Source organism: Periophthalmus magnuspinnatus, chromosome 4 (assembly GCF_009829125.3).
Source record: "Periophthalmus magnuspinnatus isolate fPerMag1 chromosome 4, fPerMag1.2.pri, whole genome shotgun sequence".
NCBI lineage: Eukaryota > Metazoa > Chordata > Actinopteri > Gobiiformes > Gobiidae > Periophthalmus > Periophthalmus magnuspinnatus.
In genome coordinates, this window is record NC_047129.1 from 22,321,396 (window position 1) to 22,342,406 (window position 21,011).

The 21,011-nt window shown below is 41.8% G+C and overlaps 1 protein-coding gene across 5 annotated transcripts in view; it reads left to right on the forward strand.

The window, feature by feature from the left end:
- Positions 1 to 3,519: 3,519 nt before the first annotated feature.
- The window catches only part of dazap1 (DAZ associated protein 1), a 28,469-nt gene continuing 10,977 nt past the window's right edge, over positions 3,520 to 21,011 (forward strand). For 2 of the 5 annotated variants that reach the window (XM_033965549.2, XM_033965552.2), the window contains exons 1-9: positions 3,577 to 3,685; positions 4,600 to 4,640; positions 6,761 to 6,927; positions 7,983 to 8,048; positions 8,966 to 9,073; positions 9,433 to 9,481; positions 13,464 to 13,546; positions 17,794 to 17,941; positions 19,376 to 19,408. In XM_033965549.2, coding sequence (XP_033821440.1) covers positions 3,654 to 3,685; positions 4,600 to 4,640; positions 6,761 to 6,927; positions 7,983 to 8,048; positions 8,966 to 9,073; positions 9,433 to 9,481; positions 13,464 to 13,546; positions 17,794 to 17,941; positions 19,376 to 19,408 — 727 coding nt within the window. In that variant the 5' untranslated portion in view covers positions 3,577 to 3,653. Of the gene's footprint in view, positions 3,686 to 4,599; positions 4,641 to 6,760; positions 6,928 to 7,982; positions 8,049 to 8,965; positions 9,074 to 9,432; positions 9,482 to 13,463; positions 13,547 to 17,793; positions 17,942 to 19,375; positions 19,409 to 21,011 lie in introns of all 5 variants that reach the window. The other 3 variants (XM_033965548.2, XM_033965550.2, XM_033965551.2) reach the window with 3 other exon arrangements.

Sequence of the window (21,011 nt, forward strand, 5' to 3'; positions counted from 1 at the left end):
ATTAATCCTACCACATCTAGACTTAAGATGCTCAGGACAGACTTTACAAAGAGCTTTCTACCACCTCAGCTGGATACAGCTTCATCTGCTTCTTCATCAAAGACTTGATCATGGGATTGAGGAGATCCTGAAAGTATTCCTTCCACTGCCTGACAACATCCCCACTGGAGGACAAGAGCTCTCCACCTGCACTGTGAACAGTGTTGGTGGAGCACTGCATCCCTTCCTGGGGCACCAAACTGATGTCCTCCTCCATGACCTCTCTATACACCTACACAACCACATGAGCTCTATTAGACTACATGTTTGCAACTTGCCTGCTTCCTCAGGAGCCCCACAGGTCGATATGGCCTGATAGGACTTCTTCTTCAGCATGTTCTATATAAGCACACAGTGTATAACACATGTACAGTGTTCTATCTATGTATACACGTGTACAGTGTTTCATATACACATGTACAGTCCATCCATCCTTCCATTTTCTTCCGCTTATCTGGAGCCGGGTCACGGGGGCAGCAGTCTAAGAAGGGATTCCCAGACTTCCCTCACCCCAGACACGTCCTCCAGCTCCTCCGGTGGGATCCCAAGGCGTTCCCAGGCCAGCCGAGAGACATAGTCCCTCCAGCGTGTCCTGGGTCTTCCCCGGGGCCTCCTCCCGGTGAGACATGCCCAGAACACCTCCCTAGGGAGGCGTCCAGGAGGCATCCTGAGCAGATGCCCGAGCCACCTCAGCTGGCTCCTCTCAACGTGTAGGAGCAGTGGCTCTACTCCGAGCTCCTCCCGTGTGACCGAGCCCCTCACCCTATCCCTAAGGGTGCGCCCGGCCACTCTGCGGAGGAAACCCATTTCAGCCGCTTGTATCCGCGATCTTGTCCTTTCGGTCATTACCCAGAGCTCATGACCATAGGTGAGGGTAGGAACGTAGATTGACCGGTAAATCGAGAGCTTCGCCTTTGGGCTCAGCTCCTTCTTCACCACAACGGACCGATACAGCGACCGCATCACTGCAGACGCTGCACCGATCCACCTGTCAATCTCACGCTCCATCCTTCCCTCACTCATGAACAAGACCCCGAGATACTTGAACTCCTCCACTTGGGGCAAAGACTCACCACCCACCCGGAGAGGGCAAACCACCTTTTTCCGGTCGAGAACCATGGCCTCGGATTTGGAGGAGCTGATTCTCATCCCAGCCGCTTCACACTCGGCTGCAAACCGCCCCAGTGCCTGCTGCAGGTCCTGCCTCGATGAAGCCATCAGGACAACATCTGCAAACAGCAGAGATGAAATCCTGTGGTTCCCGAACCAGACCCCCTCCGGCCCCCTAGAAATTCTGTCCATAAATGTAACGAACAGAATCGGTGACAAAGGGCAACCCTGGTGGAGTCCAACATGCACCGGAAACAGGTCTGACTTACTGCCGACAATGCGAACACAGCTCCTGCTCCGGTCATACAGGGACCGGACAGCCCTTAGCAAAGGGCCCCGGACCCCATACTGCTAGAGCACCCCCCAAAGGACACCACGAGGGACACGGTCGAATCACGCCCCTCCAGGTGTCACTGTCGTTACCCACATGGGCGTTGAAATCCCCCAGGAGAACAACGGAGTCCCCAGTCGGTGCACTGTCTAGTACCCCTCCCAGGGACTCCAAGAAGGCCGGCTACTCTGCACTGCTGTTTGGCCCGTAGGCCGAGACAACAGTGAGAGACCTGTCCCCGACCCGAAGGCGCAGGGACACAACTCTCTCGTTCACCGGAGTGAACCCCAACACGAAGCGGCTGAGCTGTGGGGCAATGAGCAAGCCCACACCAGCTCGCCGCCTCTCCCCGTGGGCAACGCCAGAGAAATGGAGAGTCCAACCCCTCTCAAGAAGTTGGGTTCCAGAGCCCAAACTGTGCGTGGAGATGAGGCCGACTATATCTAGTCGGTAACGCTCAACCTCCCGCACAAGCTCCGGCTCCTTCCCCCCCAGTGAGGTGACATTCCATGTCCCCAGAGCCAGTCTCCATGTCCAGAGATCCGGTCGTCGAGGCCCCTGCCTTCGACTGCCGCCCAGATCTTCATGCACCGGCCCCTTACAGATCCTCTTGCAGGTGGTGGGTCCACATGAGGACGGCCCCATGTCACTCCTTCGGGCTGAGCCCGGCCGGGCCCCGTGGGGAAAGGCACGACCACCAGGCGCTCGCTGTCAAGCACCCACCCCAGGCCTGGCTCCAGGGTGGGGCCCCGGTAATGCCGGTCCGGGCGACGTAGCTTGCCTTGATTGAACGCTCGTCATAAGGGGCTTCTGAACCGCTCTTCGTCTGACCCATCCTCCTGGACCTGTTTGCCATGGGTGACCCTACCAAGGGCATGAAGCCCCCGACATCATAGCTCCCAGGATCATTCGGGCACTCAAACTTCTCCACCATGTTAAGGTGGCGGTTCAGGGAGGGGCACATGTACAGTGTTCTATATAAACATGTGCAGTGTTAGACAAATGTACAGTGTTTTATATATACAAGTACAATATTCTATATACACATATGTACAGTGTTTCATATACACATCTACAGTGTTCTATATACACATGTACAGTGTTTCATATACACATATACAGTGTTTCATATACACATATACAGTGTTTCATATACACATGTAGAGTGAACTTTCTAAATGCATGTACAGCGTTATATGCATGCACATATGTATATACACAAGCAGTGTTCTTTAGCCTCCTAAGATCTGGAAAAAAAAAAAAAAAAAAAAAATTGGTTTTCTTCATATAAATTAAAAAGAGTATGTGGGTGTAGCATAAGAAAAAACGTATCTTTTTCAACAAAAAAAAAAAAACAAAAACAAAAAAAAAACAGAAACATTACATGTGTTCTGCAATGCACATGACTGTTCTTTGCAAATGTGAAAATAATAACCTAGAGTTTTAAGCAATGCGTCTAAACAATATTGAACATAGTCATAAATGACATGTCAACACAAGTTTACATGTAGTTAACTTGAGCTACAGAATAGTCTCTCAAGAAGCACATGGCTCGAAGGGGATTTTTTTTAACCGAACATGGATCATTTGCACAACCTAGTGGCAGACTGCAGAATATATAATATGCTATAAAGTCTACTGAGGCCTTTTAAGTGTGGCATGTTATTTTCTCGTCTCTTTCAAACTGTAGTCTAGATTTTCTGTCTTTATCCTTGTTCCATAGAGAATCTGCACCAGAACGCCTGTGTATAGACTGATAGTGCAATTTGCGCACTGCACAGATGGCAAATAATAATTATCTCGAATCTCTTAGAGATTTGCCCAGAGACAACTTTGCAGAAATAATGGCTTATATGGTTACTTTTAGCCGTGTAGCCTAATTTAAACTTGGGTGTGTGTTTAGGCAAGGAAAACCAATTTGTCCAATAACGCTCCTTTCTAGTTGGTTGAACGTGTTTCTGAGCAAAGTGAGTGGAGCAGTCCGTCTCCAGCCAATGGGAGCCGGAGTGTCCGCTGAGGTAAAGCCCGTGTGCCTTTAAAACCCGCAGCTCCTCCGCACGGCACCGGCGTCACTGCGCACACGGAGCCAGTTTAAACACGGAGCGGAGTGACCTTCTCGGCTTCAGTCCGAGTCTCCACCGGTCCCACCGACACTAGCGCTCCAGCCTCAGACATGAACAACAACTTAGTGGGAGATGAAGTCGGGTAAGACGCGTTTATTCACCCGCATTACACTCGAGCAGACGCACTGTAAACGCGATGTAATTTAAAGTTTGCGTACTCTGTCATCTGACAGCTAAAGCTAGAGCTATGCTAGCCCGCGTTAGCCCGGTGCAGAAGTAAACTTGTCTGAAGTAGTGGAGTTGGCGGTGACAGTGCGTGGTTTCCCGGGGAAAGACAGTAATGGTGTCCACGCAGCACTGTGCTTGAACCCGAGCTGTGGGGACGTGTCCTTTGAGCTTTCATTGATGTTTTAGTTAGCTCTGAGCTGCGGGCTAGCCTAGCCTCGGTTTGCAGCGAAAGTCTCCTCTTGACTTCCCGGAGCGAGGACATTTAGCGGGCACTGAAGGATGCAGCATCCCGCCGCACGCAGCCTCAGACCGCGCTCCCCTCCTACTCTCCATGCCCCATCACAGTGCACCAGACATGTACGAGAAACCACCGGCCACTCGTATATGTGGCTATTTTAAGTGCCGTGAATGTCCTCGTCCCTCTCCCAGCCTCAGCGCTCTCTCTCCGGCTGCGGAGGAGCCGACAGCCGCTCTGCTCCGGCCGGGACGGGGTTCATACAGCGGGACGTCCTGGAGATAAAGAACACAAAGCGGGACGTGGGCACGCAGATGTGCCGGCAGGAGGTCACCTCTGCTCGGGTTGGAGGGGATGCTGCTGCCCGCTCTGCCCGTGTCGTTCGGAGCCGTGTAGGTGAACGATGCCTGCGTGTGGTGCGCTGCGGTCTGTTTGTCAAAGCTCTTCATTTAGAGAAAGTAGTGCTCGTGCTCAAGGAGAACTGTCAGACATGTGTAATACTAAAGGACTGTCTCTTAGCCCTGTGTGCCTGATGCTGATAACACATCGTTTAAACGACCGCAGCGCTATATCTCATCCCTCTCTCTTTGCAGGAAACTTTTTGTTGGAGGCTTGGACTGGAGTACAACACAAGGTGAGCTCATTTACACTGGCTTTGGATTTAGTTCCAATCGTTTTACAGTCTTCTACACCTACCCCAGTAAATATGAGTTTAGAAAAAGCTGCGCTAAGGAACTTTTCTGGTGGATGGTCTGTCACCTGCTTCTCTCTATGGAGATGCTTTGCGTGGAAGGTTTCACAGTATGACATTAAACTTATCCATCTCCATGGAGGCAGACAAGTAAGCCAAGGTCAGATCTGTGGAGAGGCAAAACTGCAGAGATCCAGCTTCTTCATAGTGGCATTTCACGGTAGTATGCAGTGGACTATTATTTTTTTTTTTTAATGTTTGCTTGATATTTTTAACCCTACATTTATGACCCCGCGAAAGGATTTAAAAAAAAAAGTTATCACAAACAAGTACAGGGCTATGGGGGGATAGACGGCAGGTGAAAACTGACATTTTCTAAGATGATACAGGATTACTCAATCAATTGATATACAATATTAACTAAACTAATAATGTAGGAACACTGTTTTAACATAAAGGCTCATAAAAGTTAATTTGAGATAATACGTCCCCTTTAAGAGCAATGAGCTGCATGCATTTGTTGGAATGTTACATTTGTGTAAAAGCTGTGGTTTCTGAAGTGAACTTTTAATATGAATGCAGAAAAAGTTTGTGAGAGTAATACAAAATTCACACATTTTTAGAGTAAAACTGGACCTATTCATTTTTCTTGAGTGTAATAATAAAGAAAAAGCTAATTTTCTGGAAATGTGTGTTCCATTTTTAGTTTTGTTTTGTTCATGACATTTAGGCCAATGTTTTGTACCAAATATTTGCCTTCACTGAAGCTGATTCAAGATCTCCTTTGGAACTGAAATCTGACAGTAGATTCAGACACATGGGGTGTACTACTACTTAAATCTGCATGGAGAAAAGCAGGTGATTCCACCAAGTCAAGTTACCCAAATTACAGGTCAGATCTGTGGAGAGGCAACCCTGTAACGCTGGTTGCCCTGGCATTATTGAGGGATGGGTCAAATGCAGAGGACAAATTTCCTTATGGGGACAATACATGCTTAAACTAAACTCATAATGCTTTTTTTAAGGTAGTATTTTAACAAAAACAAAACACCTGCAACTGAATAAATGCATGATAGATACATGTAATGCCAGAAAAGTTCCATAGTGCACTGTTAATAATGCTATCAGTCTGTTACATTTTGCCTTTTAATCTTTGTTTGTTATGCTTGATGGTTTTGATGCCATTTGAATAATCTGATAACTCCAGAAATCAGATAATGATCATATTTGTGGAGCCGTTGTAAACATAGCCAATGGCCGTGTTGCCCTGCCTTTTCCATGTTAACAGCTGGTTTAATAACATTAGGAGCAGAGCATGGCCACTGGAGCTGTGTAGCTGAGAGCTCGTGTCCATGCTGCTCCCTGTAGGCTCCCTCCATGAGAAAAGCTATTAGAACATGTACACACAAACATGTACACACAGCTGGTGTGGTGGGACATGCTGTGTCTCTGCGGCCGGGTGTTCAGGGCTCATGCAGCACACAGCTGACTTAGAGGGTGACTCGCTGGGTCTTTACAATACTGATACATTACACTGTTGTTACTATAGTTTATATGCATGGCACCTCTGTTTCCTCTATTTAAAGAAGGTGGTTTAAACCTTGTCCATATGCAAACTGCCATCCTTCAGTGCTGCTGCGAGTAAGTTTAAGGTATTCTTTATTGTCCCTGTAGGGAAATTTAGCCTTAAACCTATCCAACTCTATATCTCATCTGGATCTAGGTTTGGTCAGGACTACCTTGCTGGAGGACTGTGGTGCATGTTTTGGGTTCATAGGGGTGGGTACATACAAACTCTACCAGAATTGAACTTGTTTGTCCTGTAGCTGCATATTCTAAAGGTTTGCTTTACAGAATGACCTTGGAGTTAGCATGTTTTCTTTGTTTCTGGATGCCTTCACCTCAACCTGAAACGTGCACATTAGAGGTTACCCTAGGTCCTCCTGACCCAACTGAAGGAGGAGAACCCATGGGCATAGGGATACAGGTCACCCGACCTTGACTTCAGACTCTCTAGAGACATGTGTAAGACCCTTGTTAGTGTGTCTGTTTTGTTTTGACAGAAACCCTCCGAAACTACTTCTCGCAGTATGGAGAGGTAGTAGACTGTGTCATCATGAAGGACAAAACTACAAATCAGTCACGAGGCTTCGGCTTTGTCAAATTTAAAGACCCAAATTGTGTCCGAAGTGTGCTGGAGACCAAGCCCCACAGTCTAGATGGTAGAAATGTAAGTGTTTTTTATCTTTCTGCATGTGTAGTGGGTTACTTGATGTTTGATGTTGTTTGCCTGGCTTACACCAGACTGATGTGTAGCACTGAAATAAGTTCTACACATTATCAATCTGGAATTGCTCTCGCCGAAAGTGATCGGGACCCATCGGGAGGCATGTTGCCTTTGATTCCACTCAAAACACAATACTGCTCTGTGACTGGTCCACTCTCCTGTCCACCAGTCGCCGAGCCCCACCACATCAGCGAGGGCATGCCAAGATGGATTCTCGTGCGATTGTGAACTCACAAATATGAGAATCCATCTACTGTATGTTTGGATTTTATTGAAACAACAAGTATTCACTTCCATTCTGTTTCATCCATGCTTAATTTCTATCGGTTCCAATGAAGTACAATGTTTCAGTAATACTTTAATGGTTGTGTCACCCCTGTGTAGCATTCTGCAGGTTGTCACAATGTAATTTCTTCAGTTCAGTTTTACAACACTACACTGTTGCTTCTGTTTTCTCCTCTCAAGGTCACAAAAATGCAAACCATTCTTTTCTGATTTCAAAACTGTACAGAAGGGAAGAATTGGTTGGGGAATTAGTATGGCTGATAACTACAATGCTATATTTTAAACAAGGAGGCTTATCATACTTCAGAAATTCTCCAATGAGACCTTAGTGCAGTTGTCATGAGGTAAGACTAAATAAAGTGTCATTTACTCAGCATTTGCCTTCTGAAATGGGCCATATGATGTATTTAGGTCCTACTGCTTGTAGTTACCATGCTGTCGCTGATAAAACAATGGGAGCGTACTCTGTGATATTATTTTTTTTAAACCCAACATTTCCACTACTGCTGTCACAGCCGTCTACTATGTAAAGTGATGTCATTTAAGGAATACATGGTGTTCCACTTCCATGGCGTGTGTGACATGAGACCTCTTTATTCAAATATATGTGCATATCCTAATTGTCCCATTTAGAGCTGTAACCCATTACTGGAGCAGCGCTGAAGGTGCCTTTGATTCAGTCTAATGTCGGGCATTTGTGTCTGTGCCGTCAGATTGACCCGAAGCCATGCACTCCCAGAGGAATGCAGCCGGAAAAGTCTCGTACTAAGGAGGGCTGGGTAAGACAAGCCTGCTCTACTGCTGCTGTATGCCCCACTCTCTCCTCCACTTCTCCTTCTGATACTTCTCTACACTTTTACACCTACTTTTACTTGGATTTAGAGCAATCTTATCTTAGTTAGTTGTAGTAGTCTCACAAATGGTTAAGAATAGTATAAGCATAAAACTAGGCCTGTCACGATAATATGTATATACACACACACACACGCGCATACGCACATGCACACGTTGCAGCCTTTTTATGATACTGTCTATTTAAAAATGGTTGGGGATTATCTCGCATTATTGTTATTGTATCAGTGGCATAAAGTAGTTTCAATATTATTGTTTATCACAGTATATCTCCACCATTATATCATGCTTCAAAATTTGTTATTGTGACAGGCCAACATAAAACATCTTTTTGTGAAATTTAAACAAAACCAAATGAGCATCAGGCAAAGCATCTTGGCATTAAGTGGTCCGTCAGTGACGCACTCATACTCCCATGTTAACTCTATGTGTGAGGAGCAGCAGATTTAAGTGCTCAAAATGTAATGGGGCATTTTGGTTTACAAATCAAAGTGTCACAACCAACCATATTACAGAAAAATGTTCCACATAAAACTTTATACAAAATGATAGGGATAGATGGTACTAAACACTGTAGAAAAGTCAAATGTTCCGTGTGAGCTTTGGGAGTCTTCCTGAGTGGAGCTGGAGTGTAGTGGATAGCAGTAGTGAGTAAATGGGAGCGTGCTCTGTGATGTGTGGAGACTAGTGTCTACATTGACATGACATGTTAAGAATTCTAGCCCAGGGCCAGAGAAGAGCCTGCTCTCTCTGCTCTGTCTGAATAGATGTGGGCTCACTGGCCTCTTCCCTCAGTGATCCTTTAACCACCTTCCAAACCCATCCACTCCCTGTTTTCTTTCAGAAGGGCAGCAAAGCTGATAGCAATAAATCTAAGAAGATATTTGTAGGCGGCATCCCCCATAACTGCGGAGAGCCTGAACTCAGGGACTATTTCAATCGATTCGGAGTGGTAAGTATTGGCTATGCATAGCACAAGCACCATCCTTATTTTGTCATTGGGCTGGTTTCTAGTGGAGCGCCATGGCGGAGGTCAAATCACTGCAATAACCTCTGGGCCCAAAGCACAGTGCAGTCCTTTGGTAATGTAAACGCGCCGCACGAGCCTGACTCGGGCCATAGCGCTCTAGTAGCAACCAAACTGTCATAAGCTCTGTATTTCAGTCAAATGAACAGTGGTCTGGGGGGATATGACACATGATGACACTGTATGAGACATGTGTGCTCCTAAATGCACTCAGAATGTTGAATTGCTTTATGAGCCTGGTGCATCTCTACATGCACTCACTGTTCCCTTTGTCCCATCTCAAGGTCACAGAGGTGGTAATGATCTATGATGCGGAGAAGCAGAGGCCCCGAGGTAAAAGCTGATCCCGCTCCCCCCCCTCTCCTCCTCTCCATCTTAAATCACATGACAAACTATTCTGGCCCAAACGCGCGCGCACACCAAATGTCCTGGTTACCTCTACTTTGGTTTCTCTTCTTAATTACCCTGGAATACAGATATTTTCACTACCAGCTTAACTACTTTCTATATTATACAGTTTTAAATATCTACTTTTAAATAAACCACTCTGTTCCCAGAGAAATAGTGTTTTGGCAGGGTCCTCTGCATCAGAAATGACAGAGTTGATCACAAGCTTCTCAAAGTGCTTTATACTTATATATTTTCCTTCCATGCTCTGGAGATTCTAGGCGACATCTGTGTCTTACTGTTCCCTTACATTCCACATTCACACAGGTAAGCTAAGTGAAGTGTCTTGCTCATGAACACAACATTGCATGTATTGGCCCTTAGGTATAACTGAGTGGTAGTCAGATTAGGGTGGGAAATTAATTTGTGTTTTTAGTGGACAATGTGAACATTAGCAAGCGTTTACCCGTCACTTTATTGTTAGCAGAGCAAGGTTATTATGCAATTAACAATTGGTATTGTAAAAAAAAGTTCTAATCTAACCAATACAATTAGATTACATATTGATACAAATGTTACATTTTTAATTTCTATGATAAGAATGAAAATGTAAAGCGCATCCATTGTTCAAAAAACTAGCAGTCCCTATACTGCCTTAGATTAAAATTGCAATTGTCCGGTATAGGATCCTACGCCCCAGTTTTACTTACACATTGAAAGGTGTTGCTACGCAAGACTAGAACAGTTTTATGGCTTAAGTTTTTTACGCCAATTGAGGTCTTTCAAAAAGCTCCTTTTTAACAAAGTTCGATGTAGTTCAAGTCTCTGTTTGATAGAAATTCAATGATAATGAAGTATCCAGGTTACTGAAAGTAGGTGGTTTCTCTGTGTAGGTAAAGTAACAATGTACTTCATCACAAGTTCACATACAACTGCTGGCATATTGAGAGCAGACTGGCTCTCAGAGGACTACCTCCAGATATTCAGTTTCAGACAAAGCATTTGTCCTGTCAAAGTTTAACTGCTCCACCATGGAAATCACTTACAAACCTGAGAGCTCATTTTGGAATGTATCCTCTACTATGAATGACCCAGTGGCCACAATATCTAAAGCGTCTACTCCACTCATATGTAATTAGAATCCATCCGAATAGTTTGTCATTTGGATTTAACATGACCTTTGCACTTGTTAAACTAGACTATTATTGTATCTATTAAACTAAACTAGTAGCTAAGTTTTCTTTAGCTGTAACCTGATGCATATGTAGTATAGTGTGTGTTCTCCCGCATAGACTGTTAAGTATGTGTAAGTAAGCCCTTTCTGTTTTCTTTCTCCTCTGCCCTCCTCCCTGTGAATGCTTTGGATGTGATTAACCGTGTCTCTTTAAGATGTGTCTCTTCTCCTTTAGGTCACTGCATTGACCAGTGCTACAGAGATACAGGCCAGAGCTCACATTTGTCACGCTCGCTATTACATTGGCCAAAGGGAGTGTACAGATGAGATGCTCTATTGTCACCAAAACTGTTCCTTCAGTCCAATTTCAGAAGCAACAGTATCTGATTTAAATCTATACTTGAATCTACATCAATTTAATTAGAATATCTTTAATTTTACAAAGATGGTCTCATAATGGTATAGTAATCTTATACTGTTTAAAGGACCTGTATTATGCTATTTTCTAATCTATGTTATAATGTTGTTTCCTCATCACAAACAGACCTGGAGTTGTGTTTTGTTTCATTCACACATTTAACACATAAATCCTGTATATTTAGGTTGCGTTCTCTCAAACAGAAAACACTCTGTTCCACCCTGTGATGTCATGTGGTAAAACAGGAAGAGCTCCACAGTGCTTTTAAACTCCACACACTGCCATTAGAACCATTTGGATGATTTTCAGCCCTGTATTTGGCAGCCTCTGCAGAACTATAGTTAAAGATACTTGAAAACTGCATGACATCACAAGGTTGAACAGAGTACTTCGAGCTTATAATAATAATAATAATGATAAAAACTTTTAATAACAGATTAATCAAATATGTGTGAATGAAGGAAAACACAACTCCAGGTATATTTCCATGAGGTAACAGCATTATAACATGGCTTAAAGCTCATAAGAGAAAATTATGTGTAATATTGGACCTTTTATAAATGATTCTTATTGCCAATAATTTGACCTCACTAGTTCAGTCCTCTCAAATGAGGAGTAAACTACAAATTGTACTGATATAGAACTAGTGCCGAGCCCTAGTGAAGCCTATAGAGGACATGTGAGTGTATCAAAGCAACAGCGTAATCTTATATTTGGATATGGGACGGGTCATTGACAGAAGTTATTAATAGAGATGGACCATAAGCATTGGGAGAGGCTGGCATGATACTAGAGGTCTCTGAAAAGGGACTCATCTCTGAGGATGTTTAATTGGATTCAGGTTAGGTCCCCAAGTAGAGAAATGCTCAACCCAGTTCTGCCACAGCGCAAACTTCACCCAATCACATGAAGATCGCTGCAGAGTAGGGCATCCAGGCATTTGTCACATTCAATGAGTCTAGATTTGGTCCTTTGATTGATTAAAGAGGGGATATTATGCATAATCGATCATGTTTAGCTTTCTACCATGTTATAACGTTGTTCCCTCATCATAAACATGCCTGAAGAGGTTTTCGTTGTCATCCATGCATGCTTGAGTATTTTAGCACTCTCTCCTGGGCCATAGTTGAACTGTCGTTTTGCTGTAAGGTTCTGTGCCCATGCTCCCACACGATAATACTCCATATATATATACAAAAATATGATACAGAGCTGTACACATCAACTTGATAAGCCTGATGCTATGTGCAGTAGTTTCATTAGCGAAATGTACACTAATTATGTTGCGATAGCATTCTGAAGGGAGGGGAGACTCAAAGCATCAAAAACGAAAGTGAAATTTATAAAACATGTTAACACGTTGTTTTCAGAAAATATAGCATTTTCAAAACAATAAAAGGTAACATGGTGATCTAAATATGTTATGTGTTAGCAGTTAATCCCCCCTCTTTAAATGACAAAAATGTATATTATTTACTTTGCATTGTCCCAGTAGTAGTACACTCCAAAAATGAAATCTGACTGTTTGGCCTTTATCTCTGTGGTTCTGTATGTATGTATGTATGTATGTATTATTATATTGGTAATATTTCTATTGTCCATTGTTTACCCAGACTGACTCAAAGTAAATATACTATAAACATAACTGTGTGGGAAAGCCCAGAGAAAGATTTGGACATTACATAGTTTTTTTTCCATATTTTGTGATGCATTAACAATGGCTGCTGCGAGTGTGTGCTCCACAGCGATTTACCAAAGGGCAGGTCCAGGTGGGGTTCAGATGAGACGGCACAATGAACAACTCCCACTGATCATCCCAGGAAGTCACACAAACACATTATGTTGAAAATGACAGGAAGCAGAGAAAACATCACAGATGGAGAATTCAATCCAAAAGTTTGTCGCAATTTAAACATAAGAAACACATTTTTTCTGATACTTAAAACATTATTTCTACAAAAAAAGTTGTGTTCTTATATTTTTATTTGTCAAATAATAACTTCTGTGTAAATTAGAAGAGGTTTAGCCAATCAGGAAGTCAAATTTTAAACCTAAAAACTGAGAAAAAAAGTAAGTTTTTATAGAACAGGACACAGTTAGTAATCACATAAGGTCTACTTGGATTGGAAGTTCAGATAAACATGGCTGACTTGAAAACTAAAGTGTTTCATGCTCAGTCCTTTCTGTGTCTGATCAGTGTACATGCGTGTGTGTAATATGTGCAACGTCATGTGGACCGTCACCGGGCTGCCCTCACTGCCGTAGCCCGATACTGTTTCTCATCTTGTGTTGTCACAACCCCCTGCTACCTTGATTCACTCTTGGTCGTTGGCTAGGTTTTGGATTTATTACTTTCGAGGCCGAACAATCAGTGGACCAGGCTGTCAACATGCATTTTCACGACATCATGGGCAAAAAAGTGTGTAGTTGTAGTTTTATTTTACCCTTCGAAATGAACAAAGGCTTGAGCGACCAGCAGTTTCCGACCATTGATCATTGTTTGTCAAAATAAATTTTTTATAGCATCTATGTCACATTTGCGTATAGAAATGTATTTGTTTCCTTACCTACCCTTAAGTCGCTCAAGGCTTTGTTTGAATTGACCTCTCCTTTAGGATGTGATTTTTAAAACAAAAATAAAACAATAATAGGTGTTGAAATAACTAATTATATTAATTAAATAAATGTAACAATTTGCAATATTTGTTAAAACTAGAGTCACCTACAGGATTGGTCAAAATACTTTCTTTTGTGTTTTCTAATGTTCAGTTGGCAGGTCACTTACACGTCAACATTTTTTCTTTACTTTTAAAAAATACCAGTGACCTCAGTTTAAGAATCTCCATACTGTGTCTCCCCATCACAATCCAAAATGACTTTATATCTGAGCAAAGTCCCAAAGTGCTGCTGCGAATGAGACAGGCTCCAGTCAGAATAATATTGACTTATCTGCATTTGTCATCTCACAGCCGAAGCACCAGATGCACAGGCTTTATTGCACAGAGACTATTGAGAAAGTGTCAGGTGAGCCGTTGACATGAACAAACAAGTTTAGTTTAGTTTACTGTCGCCAAAGTACACTCGACAAACCATTCAGGTTTCACTTTCAGTGATCCTCCTCCTATATATGTCCAGTAGCTTTAGCTTGACAGTATGGAATAGGTGGAAAGGATATATTTGCCTAGTTAGTTTGAGTAAATGTTGCTGAAGGTTAGTCTCTTCAACGTAAAGTCCATATGACAGGTTAGACTACATTAAAACATCGTTAACACATTCAACATTCGACTCAAAATCTTGCCTAGTCTTTTCTGTTTTTTAATTTAGGGTAAGTTTATGGTTTTACTTCCTGGTTGGATATGGGCAGCAGATATTACATGTAGAATAACATGTAGAATAAACCTAGCAACCATAATGTGAATAAGGGCCAAATCATATGAACTGCACAATAGTTATGCCACGGCGGCGTCTGGTTTACATGTAAAAGTCTGGGCTAGTCCAACGTTTCTATGGAGTATTTCAAACCTTGATGCGGCGCGCTTGAGTGATGGCACGGCACGTTTGAGCATTGCAAGAATTTAAAAACACAAGAGTTAAATCTGAACATTTGGTTAAATTTGCCATGCGTGTTTTAAACCACCCTCAAATACAAAGGGGTTCTATTTTAGAGCTCACTACGTCCTGTGTTTTATTACTTTACCTCTCAACTTTTTTCCACAAACTGCCTCTTAGCTGAGGTAAAACTATGATAAATATTTACCTACCAAACCAAGTCATAATTAGCAGTTTATCTCCATTGAGGGCTTGAGATGTCTTTTCCCTATTGATTTGTGTTTAAGAAAATGGCCACATATCCAGTCAGATCATATTAGGATAGATCTGGTTTCTGTAATGTCCTTTACTGTCGCGTCTCTATAGAACTTTGTGAATTTTGTGAAGGTCATTGTGAAATCTGATGCTTCAGCTGGCATTTAGATGGAATAGTCTCCTCTCACAATTGTATTTAACCTGGCTGAATGAAATGGATGCTCGAAGCTTATGTTATTTCAGCTTACATTATGAGAACAGACAGTACAAATGATTATAGTAAAACTGCATTATAAGGTCTAGATGTCTTCTGAGAGTAGGACTAGGACTAGTAGATTGAAAATAAAAGGGATTCAGTATTTTTTGCTTCATTAATGTAACATAATTTTCAATTTGATATTTCTTATAAAAAACAATAAATTCCATGCTCATTAATTAACATAAAAACAAGTTGGACTTTGAATTAGTGCCATTTAACAGATTTAGCAGTTTTTTTCCCCTCCACAGTCTGAACTGCTTTTATGAGGACTGGCTGTTGACCTTTCCTTTAAAGCCACAGTATGTAAATTTTTATCTAAAAATTGGCTTAAATAAAAGCATTTTTAAATTTAGTTATTTATTTATTTTTATTTTGGTTGTTTTTATTGCACTGAAAAACTTGTCCTTTACACATATCCTTATTGTGAGCAAGCTTGCACCTCCATAGACCTGACTTATTTGGTCTGGAGGAGGGCCTCCTGCTTGTTTCCATGGAAATGTTCCTTTGGCTCTAATCTTCCACAGTATGACATAAAATGTATCTATCTCCATGGAAAATGTTCTGAAGTATGGTTTCAACTTTCTGTTTCCAAGGAATCATGCAGTTGATGTGCCACCTCCAGAAAGTTGCATACTGTGCCTTTAAAAAGACCCAAACTAACCATCGATGATTTGAAATGATTTGATCTCAGTTTGATGAAAATTGTATTACTTATACAGCCCTATCTATAATTTGAACCAAACTAATGCTGTCACAATACAAAAATTTCAAATTAGATTTTGATACTAAGGAATTGACTCAGTCCCGATTAAAATACCACCAAGAAGATAAAACGTGGTCCTTTTTTAGTAATAGCATGTAATTTAATTTTTAAATGTTACTATGAGATCTTATAGTAGTTCTGATAAGGCTCAGAATGACAGTAAAACTGTTCAGGAAAGCTCAAATTGTATTATTTATTTACAATATTAGTTTTAGTATCAATTAGTATGTTACTTTCAATACTTTTGACAGCCCTAAACCAAACTCCACAAATACAACAGTTGAACCACCACTGACCACCTCACTGTTTTACCCCCCTTGACTTTGTGCTGGTCGACTTAATCCATTGTTCTTGACTTGACATTACCTTACACACCAGGACTTGAGGGAGCCGGGGAGATCGGAGTTACAAAATTAGAAATTGGAGCACATCAAACTGCGCAACAAATCCCAGTTCAGTTGTTGGGGACTGTACAGAAGTCACGGTATCCATCACCGTGAGGTGCGATGCCCAGGGGAGGGGGGCCAGGTAGCTGCCGGAAACATGTGCATGTAATTAGGTCGACAGAGAAGGAGGATGGGAGCCTACACCTTAAAGCGCCCAGGAATTTGTGATTCGTTTTCCTCCTGCAAGGTGACCCCAATAGCTCAAGCCCTCAGTCTATTTCGGGTTGGCTCTCCCTCAGTAGCAGGCTCTGGTTCTTTGCTCTGGTTAACGGCGGGAAGCTTTGCCTAGTTACAGACTCAAGTTTTTTGCAACCATTTATTTAAAAGCATGACTTATTCTCGCACCTTTACAAGGCTAAACTGCATTAAAGGTGCTGTGTAGTAAAATACCTTAGGGCAAAGAGACGTTCACCAGAATTGCATCGTTAAAGGCGCTGTACCTGATTTCTACAGTTTTAAAAGTGTGACATTTTGAAGGGCCCATATCACGTTGTTTTCTGATTTATGTTATAATCTTATTTCCTTCTCAAAAACATACCTGGAGTTGTGTTTTGTTTAAATCACGGTTAACACAAACCCTGCATATTTAGGCTGAGTTATTCACAGTGATGAGTTAGTAAGCACTTTGCTCAACTCTTATAGACCAAAGCGGGTTTTTTTTTGTTTTGCCGGTAAAGCTAACAACTAGCATGCTAACGCAATAAAACCCTTTTTAATTAGAGGCATACAGCACGCAGTGGACATATTTTGACCTCAAGAGCTCCTTATATGATATATCTGTACTGGGGCAAAACAAATTTAACTCAAATACATTGGCAAAAAGTGGGTACATGACCTATAAATTCAATTGAAATCAATTTTTCAATACAAGACACAGTATGAAGATGATGAATTTTCTGTTTTATGAAACACATTTCTTTTACTATCTGCATGTTTACCTTATAATCTATCAGATCTGAGATACAAATTTCTCTCTATTTGTCCATCCCCTGCTAAAACTTAAGTGACAGTTAAAATGGAATTTTAAAAGCGTTAGCTGAAGAGAGGTAAGTCTTGACCTTCATTAGATGCCTTTAAATAAATAGTGTAGTTTTCAAGGACCTACCCTGTGTTTCTCGGGTACAGCTTACTCTTCAGGATTTCTTCTTTTTTTAATGGTAATATCAGTTTTCTCCTAATACTTCAGTAGTACCTGCGAAACACAGTTATAGACTTTCTTAGTTAGTCAGAAATAAAGTAAACGTTACTGACCCTGGCCCACATAAAGATCTAAAGATAAATGTGTGATATTTTGGCCCAAACGTTGAGTATAAATAAGGAGGGAGCTCAGGTGTGTGTGTTCTGCAGGGCTGTGGTTATGGTGTTACCAAATGTGCTTTGTGTCCTTTGTCCAGGTGGAAGTGAAAAAAGCCGAACCTCGTGACAGTAAAGCTCCAGGGCAGCTGGGCCCGGGCCAGTGGGCTCCCAGGGGCATCCTGACTGCAGCCAATGGGTGGACAGCACAACCTGCCCAGAGCTGGACACAGGCGTACGGTCCACAGGGTAAGTGGGCACCGGGCCACATGCTCAAACTGTGGCTAGCCTACTTTATATCAACCCGCTGGCTTTGCAACTAACCTTCTGTGTGTACAAGATCACTGCTGGACATTATTTATGCTGTCAGTGAGCCAGTATTTTAACACAAATCCAAACTTGCTAATTTCACTAGAATTAGAGTTATGTGTTATATTTGCTGTTTTTAAATTGTACAGCCTTAAAGGGCCCACATTTTGTTATTTTCTCATGCATGTTTAACACACAAATCCTGCATATTTAGGCTGAGTTCTTCTCTCAAACTGAAAACACTTTGGTCCACCTTGTGATGTCATATGGTAATACAAGAAGTGCTCCATTGTGTTTTTAAACTCCATACACCTTCACTAGTATCATATTTTCAGCCCTGGAATTGCTAATCTCTACTGAACAAAAGGTAAAAGGCAGCTGTTAACTTGAAAATGACCAGTACATGTCATTACAAGGTGGAACAGAGCATTTTCAGCTTTGAGTAACCCTTTATTATTAGTCTGTCTACATCTCCAAACATGCATGAATGAAATTCATTCATGACACTGGGGATGAGATAACAACATTATCACATGGCTTAAAGCTCACAAGAGTCAATTATGCTTTAAAGCAATAAGGGAAAATTTCTATTAAAGAATGAAAAAAATGAATTTACCTCCAGTTTGCCTCCATGTAGTCAGTAAATTGAAAGTTCAAATTTTATCAACTAATTTTGTCAGAAGGAACAGAAGATACTTGCTTTTCACTTCTTCATCTTAGTTTAAAGCCCTACTGCGTAAGATTTCAGCCAAAAACATGTTTCTCCACAGATCTGACTTGTAATTGGCCATGGTGGAGGGAACACTACCTAAAACCTAAAACTGCTCTATCTCCATGGTATTGATCATGATAGACTGATATATAGGGTGGTCGATATTTGTACTTTTTAAATCTTGAGCACAGACTGGTATTTAGTTTGGGTCGACTTGCTGCCTAAAGAGTACACACAAAGAGTACAAACACTTTAATGCAAGGTAACTACACAAAACGTGACTACACAGCTCTCTTAAAAGTTTATGGTAAAAAAGGGGTTGTGGGTGAGTTTGTAGTAAAATTAAATTACATAATTTGGGGACATCAAAATTAGTCCTACATATTGCCCCAAAAGTATCGGCAGAGCTCATTGGCCATTGGTTCCTCTAGATTCTAAACAATTGGCATCGGCCATGAGAATAGCCATAAATAACCCCATCAGTTCTGGGAAGAACTGAAGAAGCGGCTTGGATGAGCAGTGAAATATCTTCACTCAAACAACTTTTTGTCCAGTTGACAGATTTGAATTTTTCTTTTACTATGATGGGGGCAGCAGTAGAAAGAAATCCTTCATATTCAGAATGTGACTAATATTTAACCCTGTTTTTCTTTTCTCTAAAGGAGTGTGGGTATCAACTACAGGCCAGCCCATAGGTGAGTGTTACCCCTACCCCGTACAGTCTTGTAATGAGCCGCCTCACTGACTCTGTAGTTATCTGCACTATTGCTTAAGCATGTATTGATGTGGTGTAGATGCTTCCGTGTAGAGTGTTTATCTGGACGGGCCTGTGTCAGAGCGGCTCAAACGGTGCAGCCTGCAGACAGTTAGCGTGTTATCGCTGAGGCTGCTGCTGATAGTGTGCTTCAGAGACAGATGGCAGCCTTGAATGGATCCCGCTCTCCCCCTGCTATTGGTCAGGCTCTGCTTCCTATCAGCACCTCCAGGTCAACACGCAGCCAGGCTCTGCAGTGTCAGCCACAAATACTCACTTCATTCCTGTTTTGGCTCTCAATATACGGTCCTCTACTTATTTCTAGGGCTGTAGTTGACTTCAGAAATTATTTGTTAACTAGACATATCATGTAGATTGATTAATCGGCTAAAAAAAAGTTGTGTGTATCTGCACTCACAAGACCCACGACCCCCCTGCACTACTATTTATCCAGAAAAAGTACTAGGAAACAATGTATTATATAAAAACCTTAATGTGTCTTTTTACATATAAATACCAAAAAAAACTCTCTAACTTCTCCTTTGTGCTGTTATATAATCTAAATAAAATAATTTAGTCGACCAAAATTTGTATTAGTTGACTAGACACCATCAATCGATTAAACAACTAAATGACTTAAGGACTACACCCCGACTAGAATGTTTCCATGGTGTGGCATTGAGCTTATCTCCTTGGAGACAACCAGCAGTGACACCATCAGACCAAGTTACAGATCAGATCTGTGGAGAGGTGACCCTGCTAACTGTAACAATACAATACCAGTAATTAGATATATGGAAGATATACATGTTTAATGCTACACTATGGAATGTTCAGGGCAATGATTTGACAGGGACAATGCAGTCATAGTCAAGACAACCATGCAGTTGATGTGACACATGCAAAGTGTATGGCTCGTGCTAATTCTCAGCTCCTGTCCCTGGTTGGGCTTTTCTCTACACAAAATATTTAATGGGTTGAAATGAAAAGCTGTTTGTAAGACGGTAAATACAATATCTGCAGGCTAAACTGATCAACAGAGCCAATTTTGAGCACTGATAATCAGGACAATTTGGTGAAGATGGTGGAAATGAGCATCTTGGACATATTGTCATATTTACACTGTTAGAGAGAAGTTCATTAATATTCACTGTCCCGATCAAATAAATTAATAGGACATGCTGGTGTAGGGCAGTCACAGGGAGGTGTTCTGAGCTATGGAGAGATTAAATACAGACTAACTAAATATACAGGATTACTGAGATGTGTGTGAATGAAACAAGACAACTCCAGCTATAATTTTTGAAAAGGATACACCATTCAAGCATATATCATAAAGGTCAGTTATATAGACCCTTGCGATTCAACGAGTTATTAGACTGGACAAACACTACATGGAGAGGAACCATATGAATTGTTATTCACTGAGCAGCGTGCAACAACATTAACTAATAGTGTATTGACTGTATGAGAAGTGAGGCTAAGAGGCTGTTTTGTACCAGCACTTAATGAAGCAGGAGGCCAGGACTGTGGTTACTCATTCA